Source organism: Coturnix japonica, chromosome 13 (assembly GCF_001577835.2).
Source record: "Coturnix japonica isolate 7356 chromosome 13, Coturnix japonica 2.1, whole genome shotgun sequence".
NCBI lineage: Eukaryota > Metazoa > Chordata > Aves > Galliformes > Phasianidae > Coturnix > Coturnix japonica.
The window spans coordinates 1,376,057-1,397,464 of record NC_029528.1 but is presented as its reverse complement, the minus strand read 5'-3'; the positions used below and the strand labels follow the sequence as shown (position 1 = coordinate 1,397,464).

Sequence of the window (21,408 nt, the reverse complement as noted above, 5' to 3'; positions counted from 1 at the left end):
TTCATCCAAATAATGGGCTTCAAAATTAAATGTTTTCACAGGATGTTGTTTCTTGGATAGTTTGGATGTTTTTAACTATTAAGTAAAGAAATAAACTGAAACCCCACCGAATTTGTTGTACATGAACATAGAGAAGGTCCCCTTGGGTCAGAAAGGCACCAGAAGGTGCTAATTTAGGCTGGGGTAATGGAAATGAAGATGAAACTGTCAAGGACAAGTGATGAATGCATGAAAAGCTACACTCTGAGAAAGACTGACTGCTGGGAGGGCGAATCCAGCCCCAGCTGCACACGCACCATGAAGCTTTGCATGGAACTTTCCTCCTACAGGGACTGCGAGTGCATGCAGTCAGCATCGCCTTAGGGACCCCTTCCAATCCCAAATGAGAGTGGGACAGCCCATGTCAGAACCTGCATTCCCAACCCATGCAGCCAAGGAGCTATGTTAGACTCCCACCTCCATTTAGAAATGAAATACAGGTGGTTGTAAAGGACTTCTTAACAATGGAAGTACTTTAATTCTCAGGTGATAACATTAACAGGAGCTTGGAATTTTACACTGGCTACATCAGATAGAAGCACAACAGAAGCCCTTTGAGACAAGTCATTCATCCAGAACCTGCAGGCAAATAAAGCTGAAGGAAGCATTTCTGAGCTTGATGAATGTCCCATTAAAATGAACTTTTCATCGCATAGGATCTCATTAAGTGAGCAATGTGGGGAGCTGCATTCTGCAGCACACAACAGGAGGACGCCTTTGGGCTCAATGCCCACCTGCAGAGATGTAATATTCTCCACATCCACTCTCTGCAGCTCAGTTTTTGTGGGAGCTCCCTGCAGGCTTCCAGCACAGCCCCAGCCCCTTTGCACACACTGCTTTCACACCATCTCACCCATGTGCCAATCATGTGACCAAAAGTGTCCTTTGCAAAGGGTAAATTGTCATGGCTGGTGGACAGTTGGTCCAGTGGTTGGCAACCCTGCACATAGCAGGGGGATCGAAACTAGATGATCATTGTGGTCCTTTTCAACCCCGGCCATTCTATGATTCTATGACCCTATGAAGCGCGGTCCCCAGTGCATTCCCTGCTGCAGGTCTTCCTTGTTGTATTCCTGCATGCATTCTTGTTGTACACCCAATTGTGCAGTGAAATGTATTCCAAATAGAAATGGAAAAATAGAAAATGTAGCTACAGGTGCTATAGGGGGTCAGCACTCATGCTGGGAGTTCCAGAACCATTTGGAGATCCTGCAGGACAATAATGCTGTGTTAAGAGTGCAAAAAGTGCTGTGCAGCAGCCATGAAGCCATCCACAGACACCAGATGTGCTTGCCAGGAGCAAAGCAGAAATGCTGAGCATCTCCTCAGGGTCAGGGCAACTCAGGAGGTTACATTCATAACCCACAGATCAACATTTAAATAATTGCAAAGATATCAGAGGAACTTACATCAGTGTTCACCAGACCCAGCATCACTCTATAAAGAAGGCTCTAGGCTGCACCTGAGGAGTGCAGCCCGTGCCCAGAAGAAAGTCATCTGAACTATCAGGCTGTGGTGATCCTTAAAATCACCCTCGTGTGGGCAGATGTTCAAAGTCATTATGGGAGGGTCATTATTGGGCCTTCTGGATAAGCATGGGGCCTCTGCTGGACACTGGAGGGTGGCACATGGAACACAAAGCTGAATATCTGCTGATCTGTGATAACAAAGGAAGGAAGCAGAGAGACACCGGTGGCAAAGGGGAGCTCGAATGAAGTGCTTGAAAAAGAAACAAAGAGGTGATAAGGCTCCAGGGTGGAAAAATACTGGAAGCAAACACCAAGCAAAACACTGGGAGGAGAAAAAGTACAGCAAATGGTGTGGTGAGATTGAATTCATGAACACGTCTGACCTTCCCTTTGAGTAATGCATGGTCTGTGTTAGAGCTTGCTGGAGAGTTTCATGCTCAGCAAAAGGAGCACACCAGAGATCCTGCTATCAGCTCAGGGCCAGGGTTTGCTCCCACAGAGAGGCTCGTATCACATTCAGGTGATCCTGGTGGTTTCTGATCCAGAAGCACAACTTATTTTGGGAAACGACTCAAAATACAGCTGAAAAGTCATCAAGTTATCAGAGAGAAAACAAAAAGGAATAGAAATCACAGAGTCCACTTTTCTTCACTGGAATGAGAGTAGGACTGGGCCCTTTTCAGGCTGCAGAATTGCATTGGCTTTGCTTAGAGAAAGCAAAGAGGTGTGTGAGCAATTAGGGAGAATGGGGCAGTGGGGAGATGGGGTTTTGGTGTCCTCCTTCCCAAAACCTGGAAGGAATGCTGGGGACTGAGGGGTCAGGAATGAATTCCTGATGCTGTGCTGTGACCCGAGGGCTGGTCCACACGTGGACATGTTCCAGGGGGAGGAAGTCAACTGCAGATACTTCTATTCAGAGTAAAACTGGCTCTCCTTCAGCTCAGTTTAATGCATTTTGGAATGTGATTTAATTTGGAAGGAGCACACCCACAAGTTTAAACCAATGTGGTCAATTCCCATCGCTCTTCACATGGGTTAACATTCAGGTTAGGTGAGGGGCAGCCTGTGCTGAGCACGTGAAAGGCCTCAAAGAGAAAATGTCCCCAAGTCAGCAACTTTCCACCCGATTTTTGAAAGGAATGCTTTAACAGTGGGGATTTCTGTGTTTTCTTCATCTGTTTCCCAGGCCAACAAATTACTTTGAGAACCCAGCAGAGCTGGCTGCACTCAGAAACCACCCTGGGACCAAAAGCCCCATCCTTGCCTCCCAGCACCCGGCAGAAGGGAATTTTCCCCTGCAGGATGGTGGGAGCTGCTCCTCCAGCACTGCACACTGTGTCACTGCTCGGCTGGGAGGGTTTTCTAATGCAAGAAGGAAACCTCCGGCCGGGCGGCTCTGCGAGTGGTGATATCACCCAGGAATGAGGGATGATTCATCGTTGCTGCACAGACAAAAGGGAGCTCTGCAGCCTGCGCCGGTGTGGACATAAAGGATGGGTGAAGATCCGCTGCTCCTGCTGCACCTCAGCTCTCCTGGAGGTGTGACCCCATCCAGTTGAACAAAGCTTGCCATGTTTTGGGCTCAGAACAGCCACACTCTGCCCCAGATCACGAAGCAGAAGCTCCCACTCAGCCCAGGCCAAAGCATCCCGCACAGCCCAGGCACGGCAGCTTCAGACAAACCCTCCTATGGCACGAGCAAACACGCAAAAACATTTTGCAGCGAATAGCACATAAATCAAAGTCACAGAAACTGGGCAACATGAAGCCACTGCGCAAAACTGGACCTTTCTAACAATGCCTCCTTTGTTCAGCCTATTTGGAAGTCAGAGATTCCAGCCCAGCCCTGCCCAGGCACAGCGGTGTTTCCCAAGCTCCAGCATTACGAGGTTCCTGCTCACACCTCTGCTTCCAATGGAACCCAGGTCTGAACTTTGCCCACTCTGACTCCAGGCTGCCACCCAAAATGTCCTATCCAACACCAGGTCATCCACTGTTGTCCTACCTGATGCTGTGCCGCCCAGTGCTGTGCTACCAAATACCATGCAACACCCTCTATGGTACAAGCATCCTTCCAGCATCCCAGTGTAATTTGGGGGATGCAGTGCATTAGGTGGCAGCCCCATTCTCACCATACAACAGTGGGGATGCAACACTGTCCTGGCAGCCCAAGACCCTTCATGGGCACAGCCACGGCGGGCTGGCACAGTTTCCCAATTTGAATTGAGCAGATCATTTCTGTTTGGAGTTTCAGCCTTCTCCAACATGCAGGTGGTGGTGAACAACCAGTAAAGCCTCCTATTTCACCAAAATATCACAGCATCTGCCTCGCAGTCCCAAGGAAGTAATAGAAACACACATTGGCTGTGGCCACACAATTGGTTTCAGTGACTTGGTTCAGTTTTGTTTTGACCACACCAACCATTCAACCACCCCCAAAATCAAAGCGAAACCAAACTGAGCACCTTAAAACTCCCGGGGTTGTTTGTTGTTTCCCCAGGGATGCTGGGTGCTATCGGGGGCTGGGAGCCCCCACCCCCAGTGTCCCTTCCAGGCAGGGACAAGAAGCTCTGCTCACCTATCAGGATGCCACCAGCTTTATAGCACAGGATCGGGACCCCTCAGGGCCACCCAACACGGGGACGTGGCCCATCCTCCCCCGATGGGACGCTCTCCTCTGTCTCCCCGCCGGCCCCCACCCGGCCCCGCACCCCCCCCGCCCGCCGCCCGGGCCCGCCCCCCCGGCCCGCCCCACTGCAGGGCCGGCCTCGGGGCCTCGGAGCCGCTTTAAGTGGATGCGGCGGCAGCGGGCGGGAGCGGAGCGCAGCGCTGGGCACGGAGCCCCGATCCCGCTATGCCGCACTCGGTGGCTCTGCGCGGCCCCTCGCCCTGGGGCTTCCGCCTGGTGGGCGGGAAGGACTTCAGCACGCCGCTCACCATCTCCAGGGTGAGCGGGGCGAGGGGCTGCCTCCATCCTTCCCTTCTTCCTTTCTTCCCTCCTGAGTCAGTGTTCTTCGGTCTCCGGTGTAGATGCTTTTCGGATCCTTTTGTAGTCTTTAGTTCCTAAGATTTGGGTTTAAAGTTGGCAGAGCGCTCGGGCTCGTTCTCAGAAGCGGGTCTGTGGGGTCTCCGGGGGGCACCGGTGGGGTCGGGGTGGAGCCCTGTGCGTGGCTGCGGGGTCTATGGTAGGACGAAGTGTTTTCGTAGTGCTGCATGACAGCTCGAAGATGCGTTCTGGAAGCTTCTTAAGAGCATCTCGGTGAGCACACGGTGGGCTCTGTGCATAGAGAGGTTGAGTTGAGCCCCATGCAGGATGTGGGAGGCTGGGGGTGCACCCGTGCTCCATCTCTGTGCCATGGTGGGAGTGGTGCCCAACGCTGCTCAGCCCTTCCTCTGAGTTTGGGGTTACCCGTGGGCTCAGGGTGGCTCAGCAAGCACTGAGAGCCATTGAGAGGCTCTGGGAACAGCTGGGTCGTAAAGCTGTTGTCCTAACACATAAAAGCTGTTTGCCGTCTCTTTCTTCACCCGCCAAAGCCATGACAGAAAATGGAAAGCATTTACCCTGAGCTGTAAAGAACGAATTAGGGAAGAAAGCACCTCTTAAAATCAGTTGGTTTGTGTTGGAGCTCAGATGTGCCTATTTCATAGTGCCCAGTGGCTGCTTTTGTTCTGGTGCCCCTTGTGGGGGTGAAGGATGGATGTGGCGGAGCTCGGGGAGGGTGGATGGAGAGGAGGTGAAGGGCAAACTCTCTTCCCCTCAGCTGTGTAGGGTAATATTGAACTTCACTGTTGCCTCTGGTGTTCGCACAAGTGTTTCTGCCATGAAATGGAACATCTTAAGGCAGAGGAGGGAGCTGCTTTGCTGTTGCTTTGAAAAAGTTTGGCTTAATGTTCAACAAGAGAAAACAAAGTCTGCTTCTGCACATTGAGGCAGCGTGCAGCTGGGATTTGGGACCTCTGGAGGTGTGAGAATGATGTTTATTGGGATGGACCCTGCTCTGAGCAGAGGAGTGTGTGTCCCAGGGTGGTTCTCAGGTCGTGGATTAGGCTCTCCTCCCTCCCATCCAGCTGCCTTGGCTGGGTGGAAGGCAATGCTTCTGGGATGGTGCAGGGCACAATGATGGGCACTGGGCATACTGCAGCCCCCATCCTGGGCTCAGCTCCCACTGTAAAGAGCCATCGCTGGCTTGGGAAATAACACCCAAAAAAGGTGAAAAAAACAGTGAAGGAGGAGCTGTTGTGTGTGAGCTGCTGGGTTCCCCCTACAGTGAGTGGTAACAGTGGCTGGGTGAGGGGGGTTCTAAGAGCTGTGCACAGAGTAGGTGTGCTGCTGTGCTCCTTCCATCTCAGAATCATCCATGAGGTAATTAAACTAATCGCCTGAGCAGCAATTAGATCCCACTATTGGGCCAAACCAAAGCTGTTCCTCCTGGTCCTCCAACCTGGGCAGGGGGAGATCTGTAGGGCTGAAGACAGAAGTGTGGGAGGGATCCTCCTGCTGCAGCCCATTGTTGAGGCTCTTGGCTGGCTCCCGCCTCCTTCCAAGCGCTTTCTTATTTTGTATTAAAATGTCATTAAATTACAAACAGAGGCTGTAAAAGGCACAAGTCCTGGTGGGAGGAGGGAGCAGACCACGGGGCTCCTGCATCCTGCTGTGAGCATCGTCTGCCTGCCTGCTGCCCTCCTATACTGCATGGGAAGTGGGGTGCTGGGTGCATGGCTGTGTGCTGCTGGGTTCCACTGGGAGCTCAGGGGCTGTGTTTTGGGATCTGAGATGGCTGTGGGTGGCTTTCAGACAGGTCTTGGTGCCAAAGGCTGTCTGCCTCTTTCTAATCCTACTCCTACTTATTGTGAAACGTGAGTTCCCTGTGTAGGGATTTGGGGGGGGGGCAGGCAGGCCAGGTGCCAGGCAGGGACAGAGTGACCTTCTCACAAAAAAAAAAAGGGGGGGGGGGGGGGGAAGAAAAAACCTTGGTTGCTCATACGTTGGTTTCTCTGGTTCTTTCTAGACTGCTGAAGGAAATTATTTTTTTCCAGTCCCAATAGCCCAATGTTGTTTGGAGCCCATGCTGCTGCCTTCCTGGAGAGCCCTCCCACCTGAGTGCCATTGCTCTGTGGGCAGAGATATTAAATTGGTGGAGACCAATCCCAAAGTGAGGCTGGGGGGGGGGAAGGAGGAGAGATAAAGAAGTGATGCTGTAAATGGAGCTGTTGAAGCAATGGGCGCTCAAAGCCAAGCCTTAGGGAGTACCTGCAGAGGATGAACATGAAGAAAACATAGCTTTGGCAGTATGGGAAACAATGATGTCATAGAACCCTGGTTTGGAATGGGGCTTGAATGAGTTACCAGGGCTTGCTTTACCCATTAGCTCCCTATGTGGCCACAGTTGCACAGGTGCAGCTGGTGCTGGTGAGCCCATCACTTGCAGCTGTTTCCAATGAGCTCATTAAATTGATCCATGATCTATTTGAAAGCAGTTCTCTTCCCTCTGTGCTTTGATAATGACAAATGGGGATTGCATTGAGAGCAGCTGATGCTGAGCACGAGGGTTTGAGCTGGATCATGAAGTTCTTCAGCCTTAGAGATAAGGAAATGCTGATGGGTGGGTGGGCTTAGAGCAAGCAGTGGGGGGCTGCAGCTGGGCTGTGTGCTGGGGAGGTAGCCCTGCTTTGCTTTGCTCCATGGTTACAGAAAGTTGGAGCTGGGCGTAGTGCATTGTGTAATTAAAGGTTCCTCCTTCTAGGGATATTTATAGGGGATGGGAAATAACCCAGCGCATCTGCTTAGAGTTGGTTTAATGACTCGATAGGGGTGGGTTTAGAGCTTGGTTCATTTTCTGGTAGTTGTCAGCTGCTGTTCCTTGGCTGAGGAGGGTGACAATGAGGTAGGCAAGGCCAGGGGCTGCTGTAGCTCCATGCAGGTATGCGGAACAACTGACACAGTGCTGTGCCCATAACCACATCAGTCACTGCTGTGTGTCTGAGTGGGATCGCAGCTGGTCTGCCCCTTGTTGGGATTAGAAGACAATCAGTCATTAGTGTAACTAGAATGCATTTAATGGCCTGAACTTGCCCATGGAGCTCCTGCAGCAGCTGGCATTGCCTCCTGTCTGGCTCTGCCAATGCCAGGCGCTGCTGCTGTTTGTCATAGCTCAGCAGATATTGACAAATGGACTGAATCCCGTGTTATTAAATGTTCTTTTCTTAAATTAAAAGATTATTTAATGGCCTTAAAAACAAGGCACAGTTATTCTTTTATCTGCTGCCCCCAACACTGGTGTACCCATTGGCCTCCAGCAGAGCATGCATTTTCAGCTATGGGTGTGGAACCGTAACATGAGGAGACTGAGAAATAATGGGTCTGCAATCCATTATCCGGGCATTGTTTGGCAAGTTCGGGTTGGCTTTTCAACATAAGGAACTTTTCTGTTTGAGCAAACAGTTCTGTTGCAGGCTGGGGTACTCGAGGAGGGGTTCTGTCAGTGGACAAATTCCTCTAAGGGCTGCTGTGTTTGCTCCCCCCTTGCTGTGTTCCTGCCCACTGAATGCAGTGACTTACGGGGTGGGTGTTCTGCAGGCTGGGATGGCAGAATGGGGCTGGGGCTGATAACCCCATAGATGCCCACCTGCTGGCTGCCTCAGAGCACGGATGGAGCTGGAGATGCTAGCAAAGGGAATGTAGCTTTCCCTTTGCTCAGCTGCTAGGCTGTAAAGCTGTTTCCTGGCTTTATATGCAAATAGTGTGGATTGGGTTGTTTGTTAAATGGAAATAACCCACTTTGCTGTGTGCTCTGAAATAACAGCTCTGATAGAGCCTAAAGCAAGGAACACCTCTGGCTTCTGCTGCCCTTCAGCTTTATTGTCCCCGTGAAAGAGTTGTGTTGCTGTTTATTACACATCTGTGTTTGTTCCAACATGATCCAAATGGGAATTATGTTTTTAAATGGAAGGAATTCATTTTGCTTGTTCTTTCACCATCAATGGTCTTGCAGTGATGGCTGTAAGGACTCAGTGGAACATCTGCACCATTCTGGTACTGAACACTGAATGTGAACAGCAGATGAGCACTCACAGGTGTGTTACAGAGATGTTTGCTCCTGAGAATACTGAGTTGTGGAGGCTTCATTTAATAACTGGAAACAGTGAGTGCTGGTGCAGGAGACAGCAGTGGTATTGCATGTTGGAAGGAAAGCTACTGCTAATTACCCTAATCAAGCAGGCTGATAATCCCAAGTGGGAAACCAGGCGGAAAGAATGATTCACAGAGGTCTATTCATACCCAGGCTGACCTTGGTGCGGGTGCAGCCAAACAAATGCAGCACACCCCTGAGAATGGTTCAGGCCTCTGCTGGGTTGAGCAAAGCAGAAAGGGCTCTTTTGGCTGTTGTTAGAGAATTGACATCACCTTCATTTCAGAGATGGAAAGATTGCCTGTTGGGACAGGTAGGCAGAGCTGCTTGGAGAAGTGCATGGGTGTAACCTGCTTGATGTAAGGATAAAGTAGAATAAAGTGAGGTATCGGAGTGCTCCTGTTGGTGTGGGCAGCGTGCAAGGGAAATACCTGGGGTGTTTGATTTGGTCTTAAACTTTTTGTTGCTCTATAGCACAAAAGGTGTTGGTTAAACATAGAATCATAGCTCGGTTTGGGTTGGGAGGGAGCTCTGAAGGCCACCTGGTCCCACTCCCTGCAGTGAACAGGGACACCCACAGCTTAGTACTCAGAGCTGCCCCGGCCTGACCTGTGCCTCACCACTGCCTCTCTAAGCAGCCTGTACCAGTGCCTCACCATCTTTAGCATAAGCAGCTTCTTCCTTTTTTCCAATCTAAATCTCCCCTTTTTCAGTCTGAAGCCATTTCCCCTTGTTCTGTCACACAGTCTGTTCCCCTTTAGGAACTGAAGGGCCACTTGAGTAGGTATGCTTGCTTAGGGGACATTGGTCCTTGACTTTTACTTCACATATGCCATTATGGATTATGCAGCATTAACACAGATGGTTGTAATTCACTCCTCTTTCTGGCTGAAGGAAGTGCAGGTGGTGTCTGCAGGTGGCACAGTGAGTCCTAGAGCATGCACATCCTCTTATAAATAATATTTGAACTTCTGTTTGATTTGAGCTCCGTGTCATCTCATGGATACCCAAACACTCAGTGAATTATCTATATGCTTTAAGTCACCTGTGACCACAGCTGCTGGAGTGTGGGGCTGATAACGCAGCCAAAGCAAACTTGTTAACAGGAGGTGCACACTGTGATTTGCTGTGGGTGGGGACTGCAATGAGGCACCAGTGAGCACTGAGTGTGATGGGTTTGTGCATAGCCATGAGCACCACGTGTGTGGTAAGCCCTACAGATAAGGGCTGAAATGTTTGGTTTCAACTTCAGTACTTGCTCATGGCCCCGAGCAAGAGGAGGATGTGTTGGGTCATTGGAGCAGTGACAGATGTAGAGCACAGTGTGGTTCAGGGGGGTTTGCAGAAAGTAAACTTCTCTCACCATACAGGAGAGAAAAAAGCCTCTGCATGAGTGTATTTCTACCCATAAGTTCTCCAGACATCACAAAGATGCCTTCAGAGCCCCTCTGTCACTCCACCCTTCTTGTCAACTGGAGAAGCAAAACCTTGCAGCTCACGTTCTCACCCATTCAACTCTATGTAATTCTGCAGAAATACTGACCCTGGGAGCTGTCACCTGCTGTAAGGCACACAGTGCTGCCTGGAAGCCTTCAGCACACACAGGGCTTCCAGCACAAAGGCCAAACCCTATGGAATATCTCAGTGCACAAATAAAGCAGGGAAAGGTGGCAGCAGCAGCATGGGGAGGATGGCATGTTGCTTTCACCAGGCTGGGATTTCAGGTTAGCTCTCCAGCTGGGTGTGAGCTGCTTGTGCTTGGTGCCTTCAGCTTGGTGGCTCCAGCAGGGTGTGCTGGGTGCACCCATGCTTTGAGGGCAGAGCTGCAAACAGCTCTGGTGTCCTCTGCAATGTGCTCAGTGTGTCCTCTCTAAAGAACCCTCAGAATTCCCAGAGATGCTATGGGAAGTTGGGGCTTTCCTGTGGGGCTGACCCCAGCAGGACAAGCCTTAGGTGTTGCACAGCATCCCTAGGCAATATCTTTAAGATGTGCTTCTATATAAGCAATTATGAAAATGCAACTGGATTAGCAAGGAATGTACACTGGCTCAAAGCACTGGCTTGTCAGTCTTAAATCCAGTGTAGTGTGTTGCAGGTGAGTGGTGTGGCCTGCATAGGATCGTGTGGGACTGTGCATCTTAACCCGTTAAATTCTGTGAAAGTGACTTCATTAATGGACGGGATGAGTTGTTTTATTGCTGTAGCACTCAGTATGTTAGTCTGCTAACGTAACTTGTTAACGTGACCAATAAAGCTTTTGCTTAAGCATTAAGATAATCTTACTGATCTTTCCTAACCTTAATGATTCTATGATTCATTATTCCAGCTGGTGATATTGGCTTGGTTCTGGAGCTCTCCCATGCAGAACTACTGCTGGGTGGGACTGTGGTGCTTGGCTTGGTCCCTGCCTGCCCATGGGGGTGGTGGCAATGCCCTCAGAGCAGCACTGGGTTCCTTCTTGGGGTTGGCTCTGTGCTTGTGTGAGGCTGGTGCCTTGCTGGGGTTGTGCTCCAGGACTGAAGGAATTATGCAATGCATGTTTCAAGAGTCAACTCTTAGTGCAAATAGCATTACTTACCAGACTAGCTGGTGCTGGGAGCTGTGCTGGCTTAGTGGAACACTTGCCTCAGTGTGCATTATTTCCTTGGCCTGAAGTCAGATGCTCGCACTCAGTAAATCACAGCGGGGCCCCAGCGGCCAGATGAGAGGCACTGCTGGGCTTGGGGTTTTTCTCAGACCTGCTCCAGCATCCCCATGGCTGCTGGGTTGTTCCTATTGCAGTTAGAGCCTGGTGGTACCTCCCGTGGGCAGTGCTGGGATGGAGCTGCCTCATGATGTGGTGACACGGATGTCCTCGATGGGGGGCAGTGCTGGGGTCTGTTGCTGTAACTGTGCTCATGGTCCCCCCAGTTCCTTTGTGCTGGCACTGGGCTGATGCTTTCAGCACAGCAGCCGTATCTCTGACAGGGAGAAAGGTAGTGTGCGGGCATTTGCTTCAGTTTTAGTTCTCTGTCTTTGTGTTTTATGTTGATAACATCCTTACCCATATACACGCTGTGAGAGGGGAAACAAAGAAGCAATCCTTTACTCCTGCGGAGGGGTTGAATGCACAGTGTTGCTCTCTCCTGACAGGGCTTGGCTCTGTTGGAACTCAGGGAATGCCCCGTGTTGTGCATACACTGTGGGGCACATGGGGGGGCTGGGTGTGGATGGAGCAGCAGGGCTGCGTGTGCCAGAGGCTGTGATGGGGGGGGAGGAACTCCACAGCAGCTCGTTCCTGGCACTGCTGGGCACCTCCCGAACAAACAAGCCTTGTTGCTGGTTTTCATAAACATGTCCTATTCTCAAGAATCAGCTTCTCTGGTGGAGGCCCCTCCAGAGAGCACAGAGCCCCAGTGACTCAGAGCAGGTTTGGTTTTGCAGTGTTTGTAACTTTGTGATGTATCCGGTTACTCTGAAATTCATGAGTGCTGTGTTCATGTCACACGTGCTGCTTGCAGCAGAGCAAAGCCCTCTCTCAACAGAGGCATAGATTCATGGGTGTCTGTGTTAGTGGCTCCCTGTTGCCATGGGATTTCTGTGCCCTGCAGATGTGCTGTACATGTCAAGTGCATGGCTGAACTCCACAGAACTGTGGCTTCAGAACATGAGGGCCATGGCTTGAAGGGAAGCCCTGTCCCTGTTTGTGGATGTGGATTCTCAGTGCTGGTTTGGTGGCAGCTGGCATTGGGAAGGAAATGTGGCTTCTGAAGTCCTCAGAGCATTCTGGTTTGAGCTGACCCACGTCCCTTTGTTCCTTCATGTCTACTTGTGCATTTCCATGTGGTAACCTGGAGGCTGGACTACAAACATATGCTCCAACAAAGCTTATTGGACTTAATACTGTGCTCTTAATGGCTTGCAAGAGGCTGTATGGTCCTGCCCTCACAACAACACCGTGGCACAGCCTGGTTTGCTTTGATCTGGCACCTTTGGTGCTGATGGTGTCACACAGCTGTGGTTGGGAGAACTTGGCTTGAAGCATCTTGAGCACCATTCACTGACAGATGTGAGCTCTTGTCCTGCCACGTGTTCCTGTGCTGGTTCCCAGACTATGACCCTGATGCTGTATCTCAATCTAACGCGTTCTTGGAGCTCAGCTCCATTTCCAGCCCTCAGTCATCTCCATGGGTAGTGTAAAATGCTCATATGAAGGTGCTGCCAAAATAATCTGAAATAAACCAGAAACCAAAACTAGGAAACAGCAAAGAGCCCCATCCAGAAGCAGCTTTTCTCCAAGGAAGCTACGATCTGGTTAAGATCATTGAAAGGGGAGAAATGCATCAGACATGAAGAACAGACGATAACAAGATGTGGTGGTGTTGGGTCGGGCTGTCAGCACAGGGCTGGGTGGCCAACACCAGGGGATGCATGTGCCAGCACGTTGTTGTGTAAAGGTGTGTGCTTGGCAGTGCTCCATGGGCTCCTGCCTGGCATAGGGCAGGGCTGGCAGCTTCCCAGGCTGCTAAAGGAGCCTAATGCTGGGGAATGCCATTGTTTCTAATGTGGGTTCAAAGGAAAACAACAGGACAAAGTAATTCCGGAGGGGGGGGGGGGGGGTGAAATCTCTCTGAGGTTAAAATGCCGCATGTCACAGCTCTGCAGCTGATACGGGCTGCGGTGAGAAATGCCTCCCTTTGTTTGCTGTGGGCTGAGTCAGAGGCAGCCAGGAGGGGCAGGAGGTGGCTGGGCAGGTTTGTTTGCAGGAACTATTGAAGAGCAAAGGGTGAGCGCTGATCTGCTCCGACAGCACGACAAAAGGCTCAGCGTGGCATCAGCTCCGCTCAGCTGCACAGAGAGTTCAGAGCTCCCCATGTACCTCCACGTTCAGGGTGCAAACGCTGTGATGAAGTGCTTATAGACATGCTTACCTGTCCTGCCTGTGTTGCACCGTTTTGTCTTATCCTGAAAGTTAAAAGCGTAATTGGGTTGATGTAAAGGAAAGGGTGACTTCTCAAGGGTTTTTTTTTGTAGGCTATGGGATTGGCCCTATGTCCAACCACAGGCAGTACCCAGCTGTGTCATTAGTACCTTGGGGAGAGAGTTGGAAGCTCTGTAAGGTTTGGAAGGTCCTACACAAACAGTCAGGATGGGCTGTGGGGATGGATGGGCTGTGGGACGCTTCATACAGAGCTATAGAGTGTCAGTTCCTTGAAAAACAGTCAGGGAAAAACTGATGTGAAATGCAGCATCCCAGCAGGAAGCAATTAGGGTGACTGCTCTCACCCTTAAATTACATCTTTCTCTGAAGTTTTTATGTGCATCTAGGGGCTGATGCTCAGAGCTTGTTTTAAGGCCTGTGGGCTGAGGGAGTTGGACTTGATAGTCCTTATGAGTGCCTTCCAACTCATGATATCCTGTGATTCTATGGTGAAGGTGGGCATTGTGTTGTTTGAGAGAGACCTGGGCATGTGCTGGGGCTGATGGGAGCCCCATGGGCTGAGAGCTGGCACTTGATGGCCCCTGTATGCGGCATGACCTCCAGAGATGTTGGCATGACCTGAGGTGGGACCCGAGTGCTGTTGGCTTAGAAGAACACACAGATCTTCTCCAGAAATGGGCACATTGAGGGAGTTGTTGCTATTAATAAACATTAATTTCTTTAAATTGAACATTCTTTTAAATGCATCTTTTATCTCTTCTTGCCTAGATTAACCCTGGAAGTAAAGCAGCCTTGGCCAACCTGTGCCCAGGAGACATCATTCTGGCCATTAATGGGGAGAGCACAGAAGCCATGACACATCTGGAGGCACAGAACAAGATCAAGGCGTGTGTGGAGCAGCTGCTGCTGTCTGTGAGCAGGTGGGGAAGGCTTGCTGTGCTCATGTGCTGTGTCCTCAGTAGTGTATTGCACTGGTGCTTTGCTGTTTGTGCTCTCATGTCAGCTTTGGTTGATGCTTCTGCAGAAGGCCAGGTGTGACATGGGGTTTGGTTCTGGTTGCATCCTGGTGCAGTTGTTCTGTGGTATTAGGCACAATGAGGTGAAAGCTGTTCTTAGAGGGGTACTGATAAATGAGTGGATCTGGATTCTTCTCAGCACCTCACAAGGTTCCTGAAGGCTGAGCTGAGTCAGACCCTGCGGATCTCATATGGGGTCATGCAGCTCCTACAGACCAGAGCAGGAGCAGCACTGGGGCCAAAACCCCATTTGGGAGAAGCCTCCTGTATTCTATTGGCTCCTACTCATCATTTTCCTAAATGTCTCTTCCATGAATGTACGTTTGGAGGTGCTGCCAACTGCATGTGGCATTTTTGTTTCATAATATTTCAAAGCAAAATGAAGGTTTGTTTGGATTTCTTTGCTTTCTGTTGAAGTTAATCTTTTAGCTAAAGGCTTTGGATGCAAGTCACAAATGATCTATTCCTTATAAGGCTCTTAAATGGCTGCTATCTCTTAATAGATTTAAATAAATTTGTCCTAATTATCCACTTCAGATTAAAAAGGCATTTCCTGCTATGAAGAGCTGTCACTGAGTGTTTATGCTTCTCTTAGGAAATATGTGGCTTCTGACTGGTAGCCGGGTCCCAGAGCGTGGTGCTGCTGCCCTGCTTGGTGTGTGGGGAGTGTTGCTGTGAAACACAAACATGGTTTTGTTCCTGGGGTGTTCATGGGGCAGAGGCACTTACAATGCCTGACTGCTGCATGGACCGCCCAGCCATGCTATAGTGGTTATAGGGCTGCTACTATGGGAAAGAAAGGATTTTTCATGCTGGTGGGATTTCTCCTGGCTAAGGAGGGTTGTCCTGCTTTCACCAGGAGCTGTTTTCAGGAGGCTGCTACTAAGTCCTGTTTCTTGGCCCCTTTTTAGCCACTGGCATCAATTGGCATCTCTTTGTTCATAGAAACATAGAGACTCTTAGATTGGGAGGGACCTTAAAGCTCATCTTGTTCCATCCCTTGCTATGGGAAAGGTGTCAGCCTCTAGACCAGGCTGCCCAGCATGTCATCCCACCTGGCCTTGAATGCCTCCAGGGATGGGGCACTGCAGCCTACCTGGGCAGCCCGGGTCAGTGCCTCACTGCCTCTGGGAAAAAATTTCTTCCTAATGTGTAACCAACGTTCCCTCCTCTTGTAGTTTAAAGCCATTCCCCCTTGTCCTGTCACTATCAGACCGTGTAAAAAGTCTGTCCCCTTTCTGCTTGTAAGCTCCCTTTGAATACTGGAAGGCTGCAATGAGGTCTCCCTGAAGCCTTCTCCAAGCTGAACAGACCCAACTCCCTCACACTCTATTCATAGGGGTGGTGCTGAGCCCTCTGACCATCCTTGTGCCCCTGCTCTGGTCCCATTCCAACAGCCCCATATCTCTCCTGTACTGGGGGCTGCAGCCTGAATGCAGTATGCAGATGGGGCCTCACAAGGGCAGAGTAGAGGGGGAGACAGTCTTTTGTTGGCTGAGATAGAGTTGCAGGTATTCTTTTTTACCCTGAACGTTGACTTTCTGCAACGGTGATGGTACGTGCAGTGTTGTCCTGTAATGCTGAAGTTATTCAGTACTTATATGTCCATGTTTATATGCAGAAGATAAAACTTAGCTGAATAGTGAAAGGGAACATTGTCATCACAGCAGCTTGAAGACTTCTTTCCATCTACCCAGCCAGATGTGGGGCTGTGCCAGTGGCCATCACACACTTCGTGCCCAGCAAAGCTCCAATTGCTCTGTGCCGTGCCTGCTGGAGGTGGAAACTTTGTCATGCCTGGAACGGGGCTCTGCCAGGTGTGACTCAAGTGCCTTGATGAAATCATCAGACTTTTTGACTGACTTCTTTTAGTCTGTAAGCTCAAGGCTGCATGGCTGCCCCCAGTTCATGGCTGTAAGACAAGGGCATGAGAAGGGGACTGAGAGAAGCAGGGACAGAGATTAGAAGTTAGCCACTGTGGGCATTAAACTCCAAGCTGAAGCATTGTGCATCCCATTGCCTGCCGTAAGGGACTGATGGAAGTTGCTGTCTTGAGGCAAGATAATCCAGGGGTTTCTGACCTTTATTCCTGCTGGCACATTAGGACAAAGAGATGATGCTTTTGTTTTACTTCATTATACTGTGCTGACAGCACAGTGGTTCAGGAGCTGCAGCAGTTGCCCTGTGCAAGCACTGTGCAGTCCTGCTGTTCACCCATCTCCTAGAAAGGAGGTGGTTTGTTCTTCAGAGCTGCTTCCCGTTTTGGTGCTCTGAAGCCCAGGGTTTGCTGGCAGCAGTGTTTGCTCCTCAGAGGCTCTGTCACGGCTGTGTCATAGAATCATATCTGAGAGGTCTTTTCCAATCTTCCTGATTCTGTGACTGTGTGTGTAAATGCAGATTTAAATCACCTGGATGGATGCAGAGAGCAGCGGGGGCCAATGGGGATGTCTGTGTGTGGGGTAACTTAGCTCAGCAGTGAGGCCATCACAGGACATTTTGGTTATTCTGAAAGCAAATGCTTTGCAGGGCCCTGAGAGCTTTCTGTGACTCCTCCTGATGGGGAAACTCTGACATTGTGTCACTGTGACATACAACAGGGTTGGTTTAGTTTTCAGGTTGCATTCAGTGAATTGCCTTTGATTGAGAGTAGGAAAGTCAGAATGGGTGAAAACCATATGGGAAGAAAAAGGGAAGGGTTGTTGGCCATCCAGTGGGGCAGGCACACAGACCTGGGTGTCCCAATAGCAGCCTGACCCACCTGGACACTGTGTGCATGGGGTGCATAGAGCCCTTTGGATGCAGTGGGAGATGCTGATTATCAGATTCACCTGATGAATATTCTCAGTGACACTGTTGGGTAAGCAAATAAAGAACCAGAATGAGTGTGGTAGTTTGTGTACAGGATAGATCACTGGGGTGTAAAGCTTTTCTATGCAGCACAGATAGCGTTTGTTCCCCATGCTTGGGAGGAACCAGCTGAAATGGGTTTTGTATTGGGATAGGGACTGGCACCAGTGAGGTGTGACAGTGTGGATGAGCTGCAAATGGACGTGGGCCTCTTTCTTAGCACAGTCTGTCATTACAGACCTTACACTGGGTTTGGCTCTCTTGCCCGGTGGCATGGCAGGGGCTGCCTCTGCATTCAGTCTGGAAGAAGACAGAGTGCTCCTTACCAAAGGCAAACATGCAATTTCCTGGCTGCACGATGGGAAGCAGTGCTGGGAGCAGCCTGGATCTGCACTGAGTGCTGGGAGGATGGCAGGAGGGGCGTGCAGTGTCTCCTCTGAGTGAGAAGCTGTGAGAGCTGAATAACTGCAAGCTGAAAAATCACATCTGGATTCTCTGTGGTGCTTATAAAAGTTATTTTTCTCCCCGTAGCCCACCTTGTCCTTCTCCTGGAAGGCTGTCAGCCCTCGGGCTGGTGCGTGCTGTGTTCTCTGGCCCTGAGCTAACTGGTACAGCAGCACAGCTTGGCCTCCTCTCATGTAATGCTGTGTACTGTTCTCACTGCTTCTAAAGAAAACCTCGGCTGTTCCTTTACAGTCAGTGTCTCTTGTGGTTCTGGTGCAGCCCCAGTTATTAGGCAATACTTATTTCTTCAGATGGGGGTTATGCTTCAAGTGAAAGCAGCTACAGAGCTTGGTTGGAGCTGTGCTTTGCTGAAACCCATGCAAGGCTGCAGCATGGGCTCTGCTCCCTCCTGCTTGTCTCAGGGTGGGGATTCTCTAGAAGGAGAAGTCTTCCTTCCCTGGAAGAGGATGCCCAGTGATGAGATCTGCCTGGACCTGCACACTGCTGACTTTCAGGAGTCTCCCTGTCTCTGCGCACATCTTTCTGGATGCTCCATCACCCTGAGACACACTGCTGGGAGATGGAAGAGTTACAGTGCATGATGTAGCCCTCCTGGAAACTTGAGAGCAACTGGAAAAGTGAATCACAGCTTCCCCTCTGGAGCCATACGAGGATGAATGGAGGGGAAAACCTGTGGCATTCCATTGCCTGGCTCTGCAGGAGCAGCTTGAACTGGGGCAGGGGAAGAAGGCAGCAGCCCCACAGCTGTGCCATGTGTGAGCTGCTGGTGGGGATCCTGCAGCCCCACAGTGAGCTTCAGCATCGCAAGCATCCCCTCCAAGCAAGGCAATGTCTGTGTGGGCAGCAGGAGTCATCTCTGCAGCTGAGACCTTAATGGTGGGTGATGGGCAGAACCAAAAGCTGCTGCTCTACAGAGACGCTGAGCAGATGGACTGCAGCGATGTGGTCATGGGGAGAGGTGGTGGCACGTCCTGGGCTGCACTGCTGAGCGCTGCACATGAACCTGGAAAGGGCTGCAGGATGGGGATGTGGGGTTTCTTGCAGTGCATGAATGGCTCTGTCAATGCAGAGAGCGGGAATGGCAGATCGTTACCAGGTGCAAAAACATTGCGGTGAAAATGTGCGAGTGTATGTGAGTGATTCTTTGAAAGCGATATGGAGTCTGTTAGAAAACAAATTGTGGGGTAAAGGGTGTCTGCAGCTTGCTTTATTTGTTTTGGGTTTATCTTGTTAATGAGTCTGTTTCCCACGCAGCCTCATGTTGAAGGCCCTGCTCAGGTTATTTTCCTTAGGATTGTTGGGCAGCAATCAAAATAGAGCAGAGCGTTGTTAATGCAGAGTAATGATTTCCACATAGCTGACTTTAATCCCCTGCAAAGCATCTGAAAACACTTTTCCCATCCTTGAGCTGTGAATTCAGCAACTTGGAACATGTGAGTGTGGTGTCTGAGCTCTCAGCCATTGTGTTACAGAGTGTGATCAGCTTTTGCTGTAATGGAGCAGCGCAGGAAAGTGCCTCGGGGTGGCCCTGCTGAGCACAAAGTCCTTTATGGGGCTCCTTGGTGCTGCCTTGGGTTCACTCCTGTTCCCTGGGAAGAGGGGAAGCCTGAGCAGAAATGCCCCCTAATGCTACAGTAGACCTTGATTTCTCTTGGGTAGAGCTGACTGCTGCCCCAGTCCCCTCAGCTTGGCAGGAAGTCTCTGAAGATATTGGATAGAACCAAAGCTGTGCCATATCGATTTAATTTCAGAGCAGCTCAACTGGAAGCTGCTGCTGAGGTCAGTCTGGGTTTTTCCGGCCGTTGCTGGGGGCTCGTGAGGCTTCATGTGTATGTGGGAAACTTCTGGTGATGGCAAAGCTTCTGAGATTCGTCATTAAAAGCACCAACTATGATCAGGCTTCTAGCTGGGTGCCTGCACTCTGCCCACCTCTGTCACCAAGTGTGCAGACCCACAGCTTTGGGAAATGCATGTTTAGCTGCACTCTGAGTTGGGGTCAGTACATGGAGGGCTGCAGCCTGGCAGTGTTGGTGCGGAGATGATGTGCTGCTGCTTATCACTCCTATCGACTGCAAGCAGAATGGCTTTGTGAATTGCACTTATTTACTGGCAAGTCAAAATCTTGGGGGATTTCTTTTTATGTGAGCTGTGTTTGGCATGTGGGCTGCAGAGCTGTGCAGACAGGAGAGTCGTAACCTCAGCAGCAGCGTGAGCCAACATTGGGCTGATGCAGTGCGTGGGGGGAAAGCACGGAAACTGTAATGAGGTCTCTGCCAATGCAATTAGGAGCTTTCATTGTTCTGGGCCTCCAGATGAGATTCTGAATGCAGGATTCTGGTTCTGAATGTGGAAGCAATACATGCAGCAGCAGATGATGGTGAATGCTGGGAATGCTGCCGTTCCCAGAAAGGTCAGCTTCCTCTGTCCCAGCAAACAGCAATCTGGGAGACCAATTGGGGCAGAAAGAGCCTAAAGTCAAGTGATTGTGGTAGAGAGAGCTTATCAGAACGAGACATCTAAGTAGGAAAAAGAGCAAACTCCTTCCTGTGGAAAAAGCAGCGATGGTGAGACCGGGTGGTGATTTAGAGCAATAAAGCCTCAGTCCTCAAGTTGCTGTCCCACTGTGCATGAAGGGCAACAGCAGTCTTTGCTTTTTATGGGCTTTGGCTCAGGCCCTGAGTCTGTGGGGTGTGTGTGGCAGTGTGTGTGAATCAGGGCTGCATGCACGTGGATTTCAGCGGAAAATACTGAACCCAACACCCCTCGTCATGGATTCCTGGGTTAAAACTGTGCTCCTCCTTCTTCACATTTGGACTCTGCAGATAATTAAGCCCAAACTGAACGCAGCACATATCAGGGGCCAGAGTCCAAGGAAGGGCACTGGGCTGCAGTGAGTGATTGGTGCCTCCTGGAGCAAGAACATCTTCGTTAAGGTGTGTGTGCAGGCAGTGAGGTTAAGCACAATGATGTGTGTTGTGTGCTGGATTTCTCATCTCCCTGCTCATCCCTGGTGAGGATGAGAAGCAGCAGAGAAGGCTTTGTCCATTCATGCAACAACATACAGGTGGTTGTATGGTGACGTCTTTGAAGAACCAATGTTATCTGCTTCCCATTTGGTTCCTGAGCAGTACAGACCTCCATGTGCTGCCTGGTGTGGCAGTGCTGGAGGGATGCACGTGAATGGAAACTGGATTTCAGGACTTTCCCCAGTGGCTGCATTGAAAGGGGTGAGATGGCTTGTTCCGTACATGCTTTTTCACTGGGAAGCAGCTGTTGTTCCTGCTGTTCCTGTATATAGTTTGTCATGATGTACATGTATGTTCTTTGTTATCTGCATCTGTTTTTGGAAGTCTCTTTTTAAGTCTAAGCTGAATGTACCTGATTTCCCATTACAGAGCTGAGGAGAGGAGCTGGTCACCACCCATATTGGAGGATGGGAAGGCACAAGCTTACCGCATCAACATCGAGCCTGAGCCGCAGGTAGGGGAGCAGCAGGATGGCTGTGCTGGGTGGCAGAACTG

The 21,408-nt window shown here is 50.4% G+C and overlaps 1 protein-coding gene across 2 annotated transcripts in view; it reads left to right on the top strand.

Moving 5' to 3' along the window:
* Nucleotides 1-4,287: 4,287 nt before the first annotated feature.
* The window catches only part of PDLIM4 (PDZ and LIM domain 4), a 32,285-nt gene continuing 15,164 nt past the window's right edge, over nucleotides 4,288-21,408 (top strand). The window contains exons 1-3 of one of the 2 annotated variants that reach the window (XM_015875580.2): nucleotides 4,288-4,455; nucleotides 14,328-14,479; nucleotides 21,283-21,367. In XM_015875580.2, coding sequence (XP_015731066.1) covers nucleotides 4,363-4,455; nucleotides 14,328-14,479; nucleotides 21,283-21,367 — 330 coding nt within the window. In that variant the 5' untranslated portion in view covers nucleotides 4,288-4,362. Of the gene's footprint in view, nucleotides 4,456-8,825; nucleotides 8,952-14,327; nucleotides 14,480-21,282; nucleotides 21,368-21,408 lie in introns of those variants that run through there. The other variant, XM_015875578.1, reaches the window with a different exon arrangement.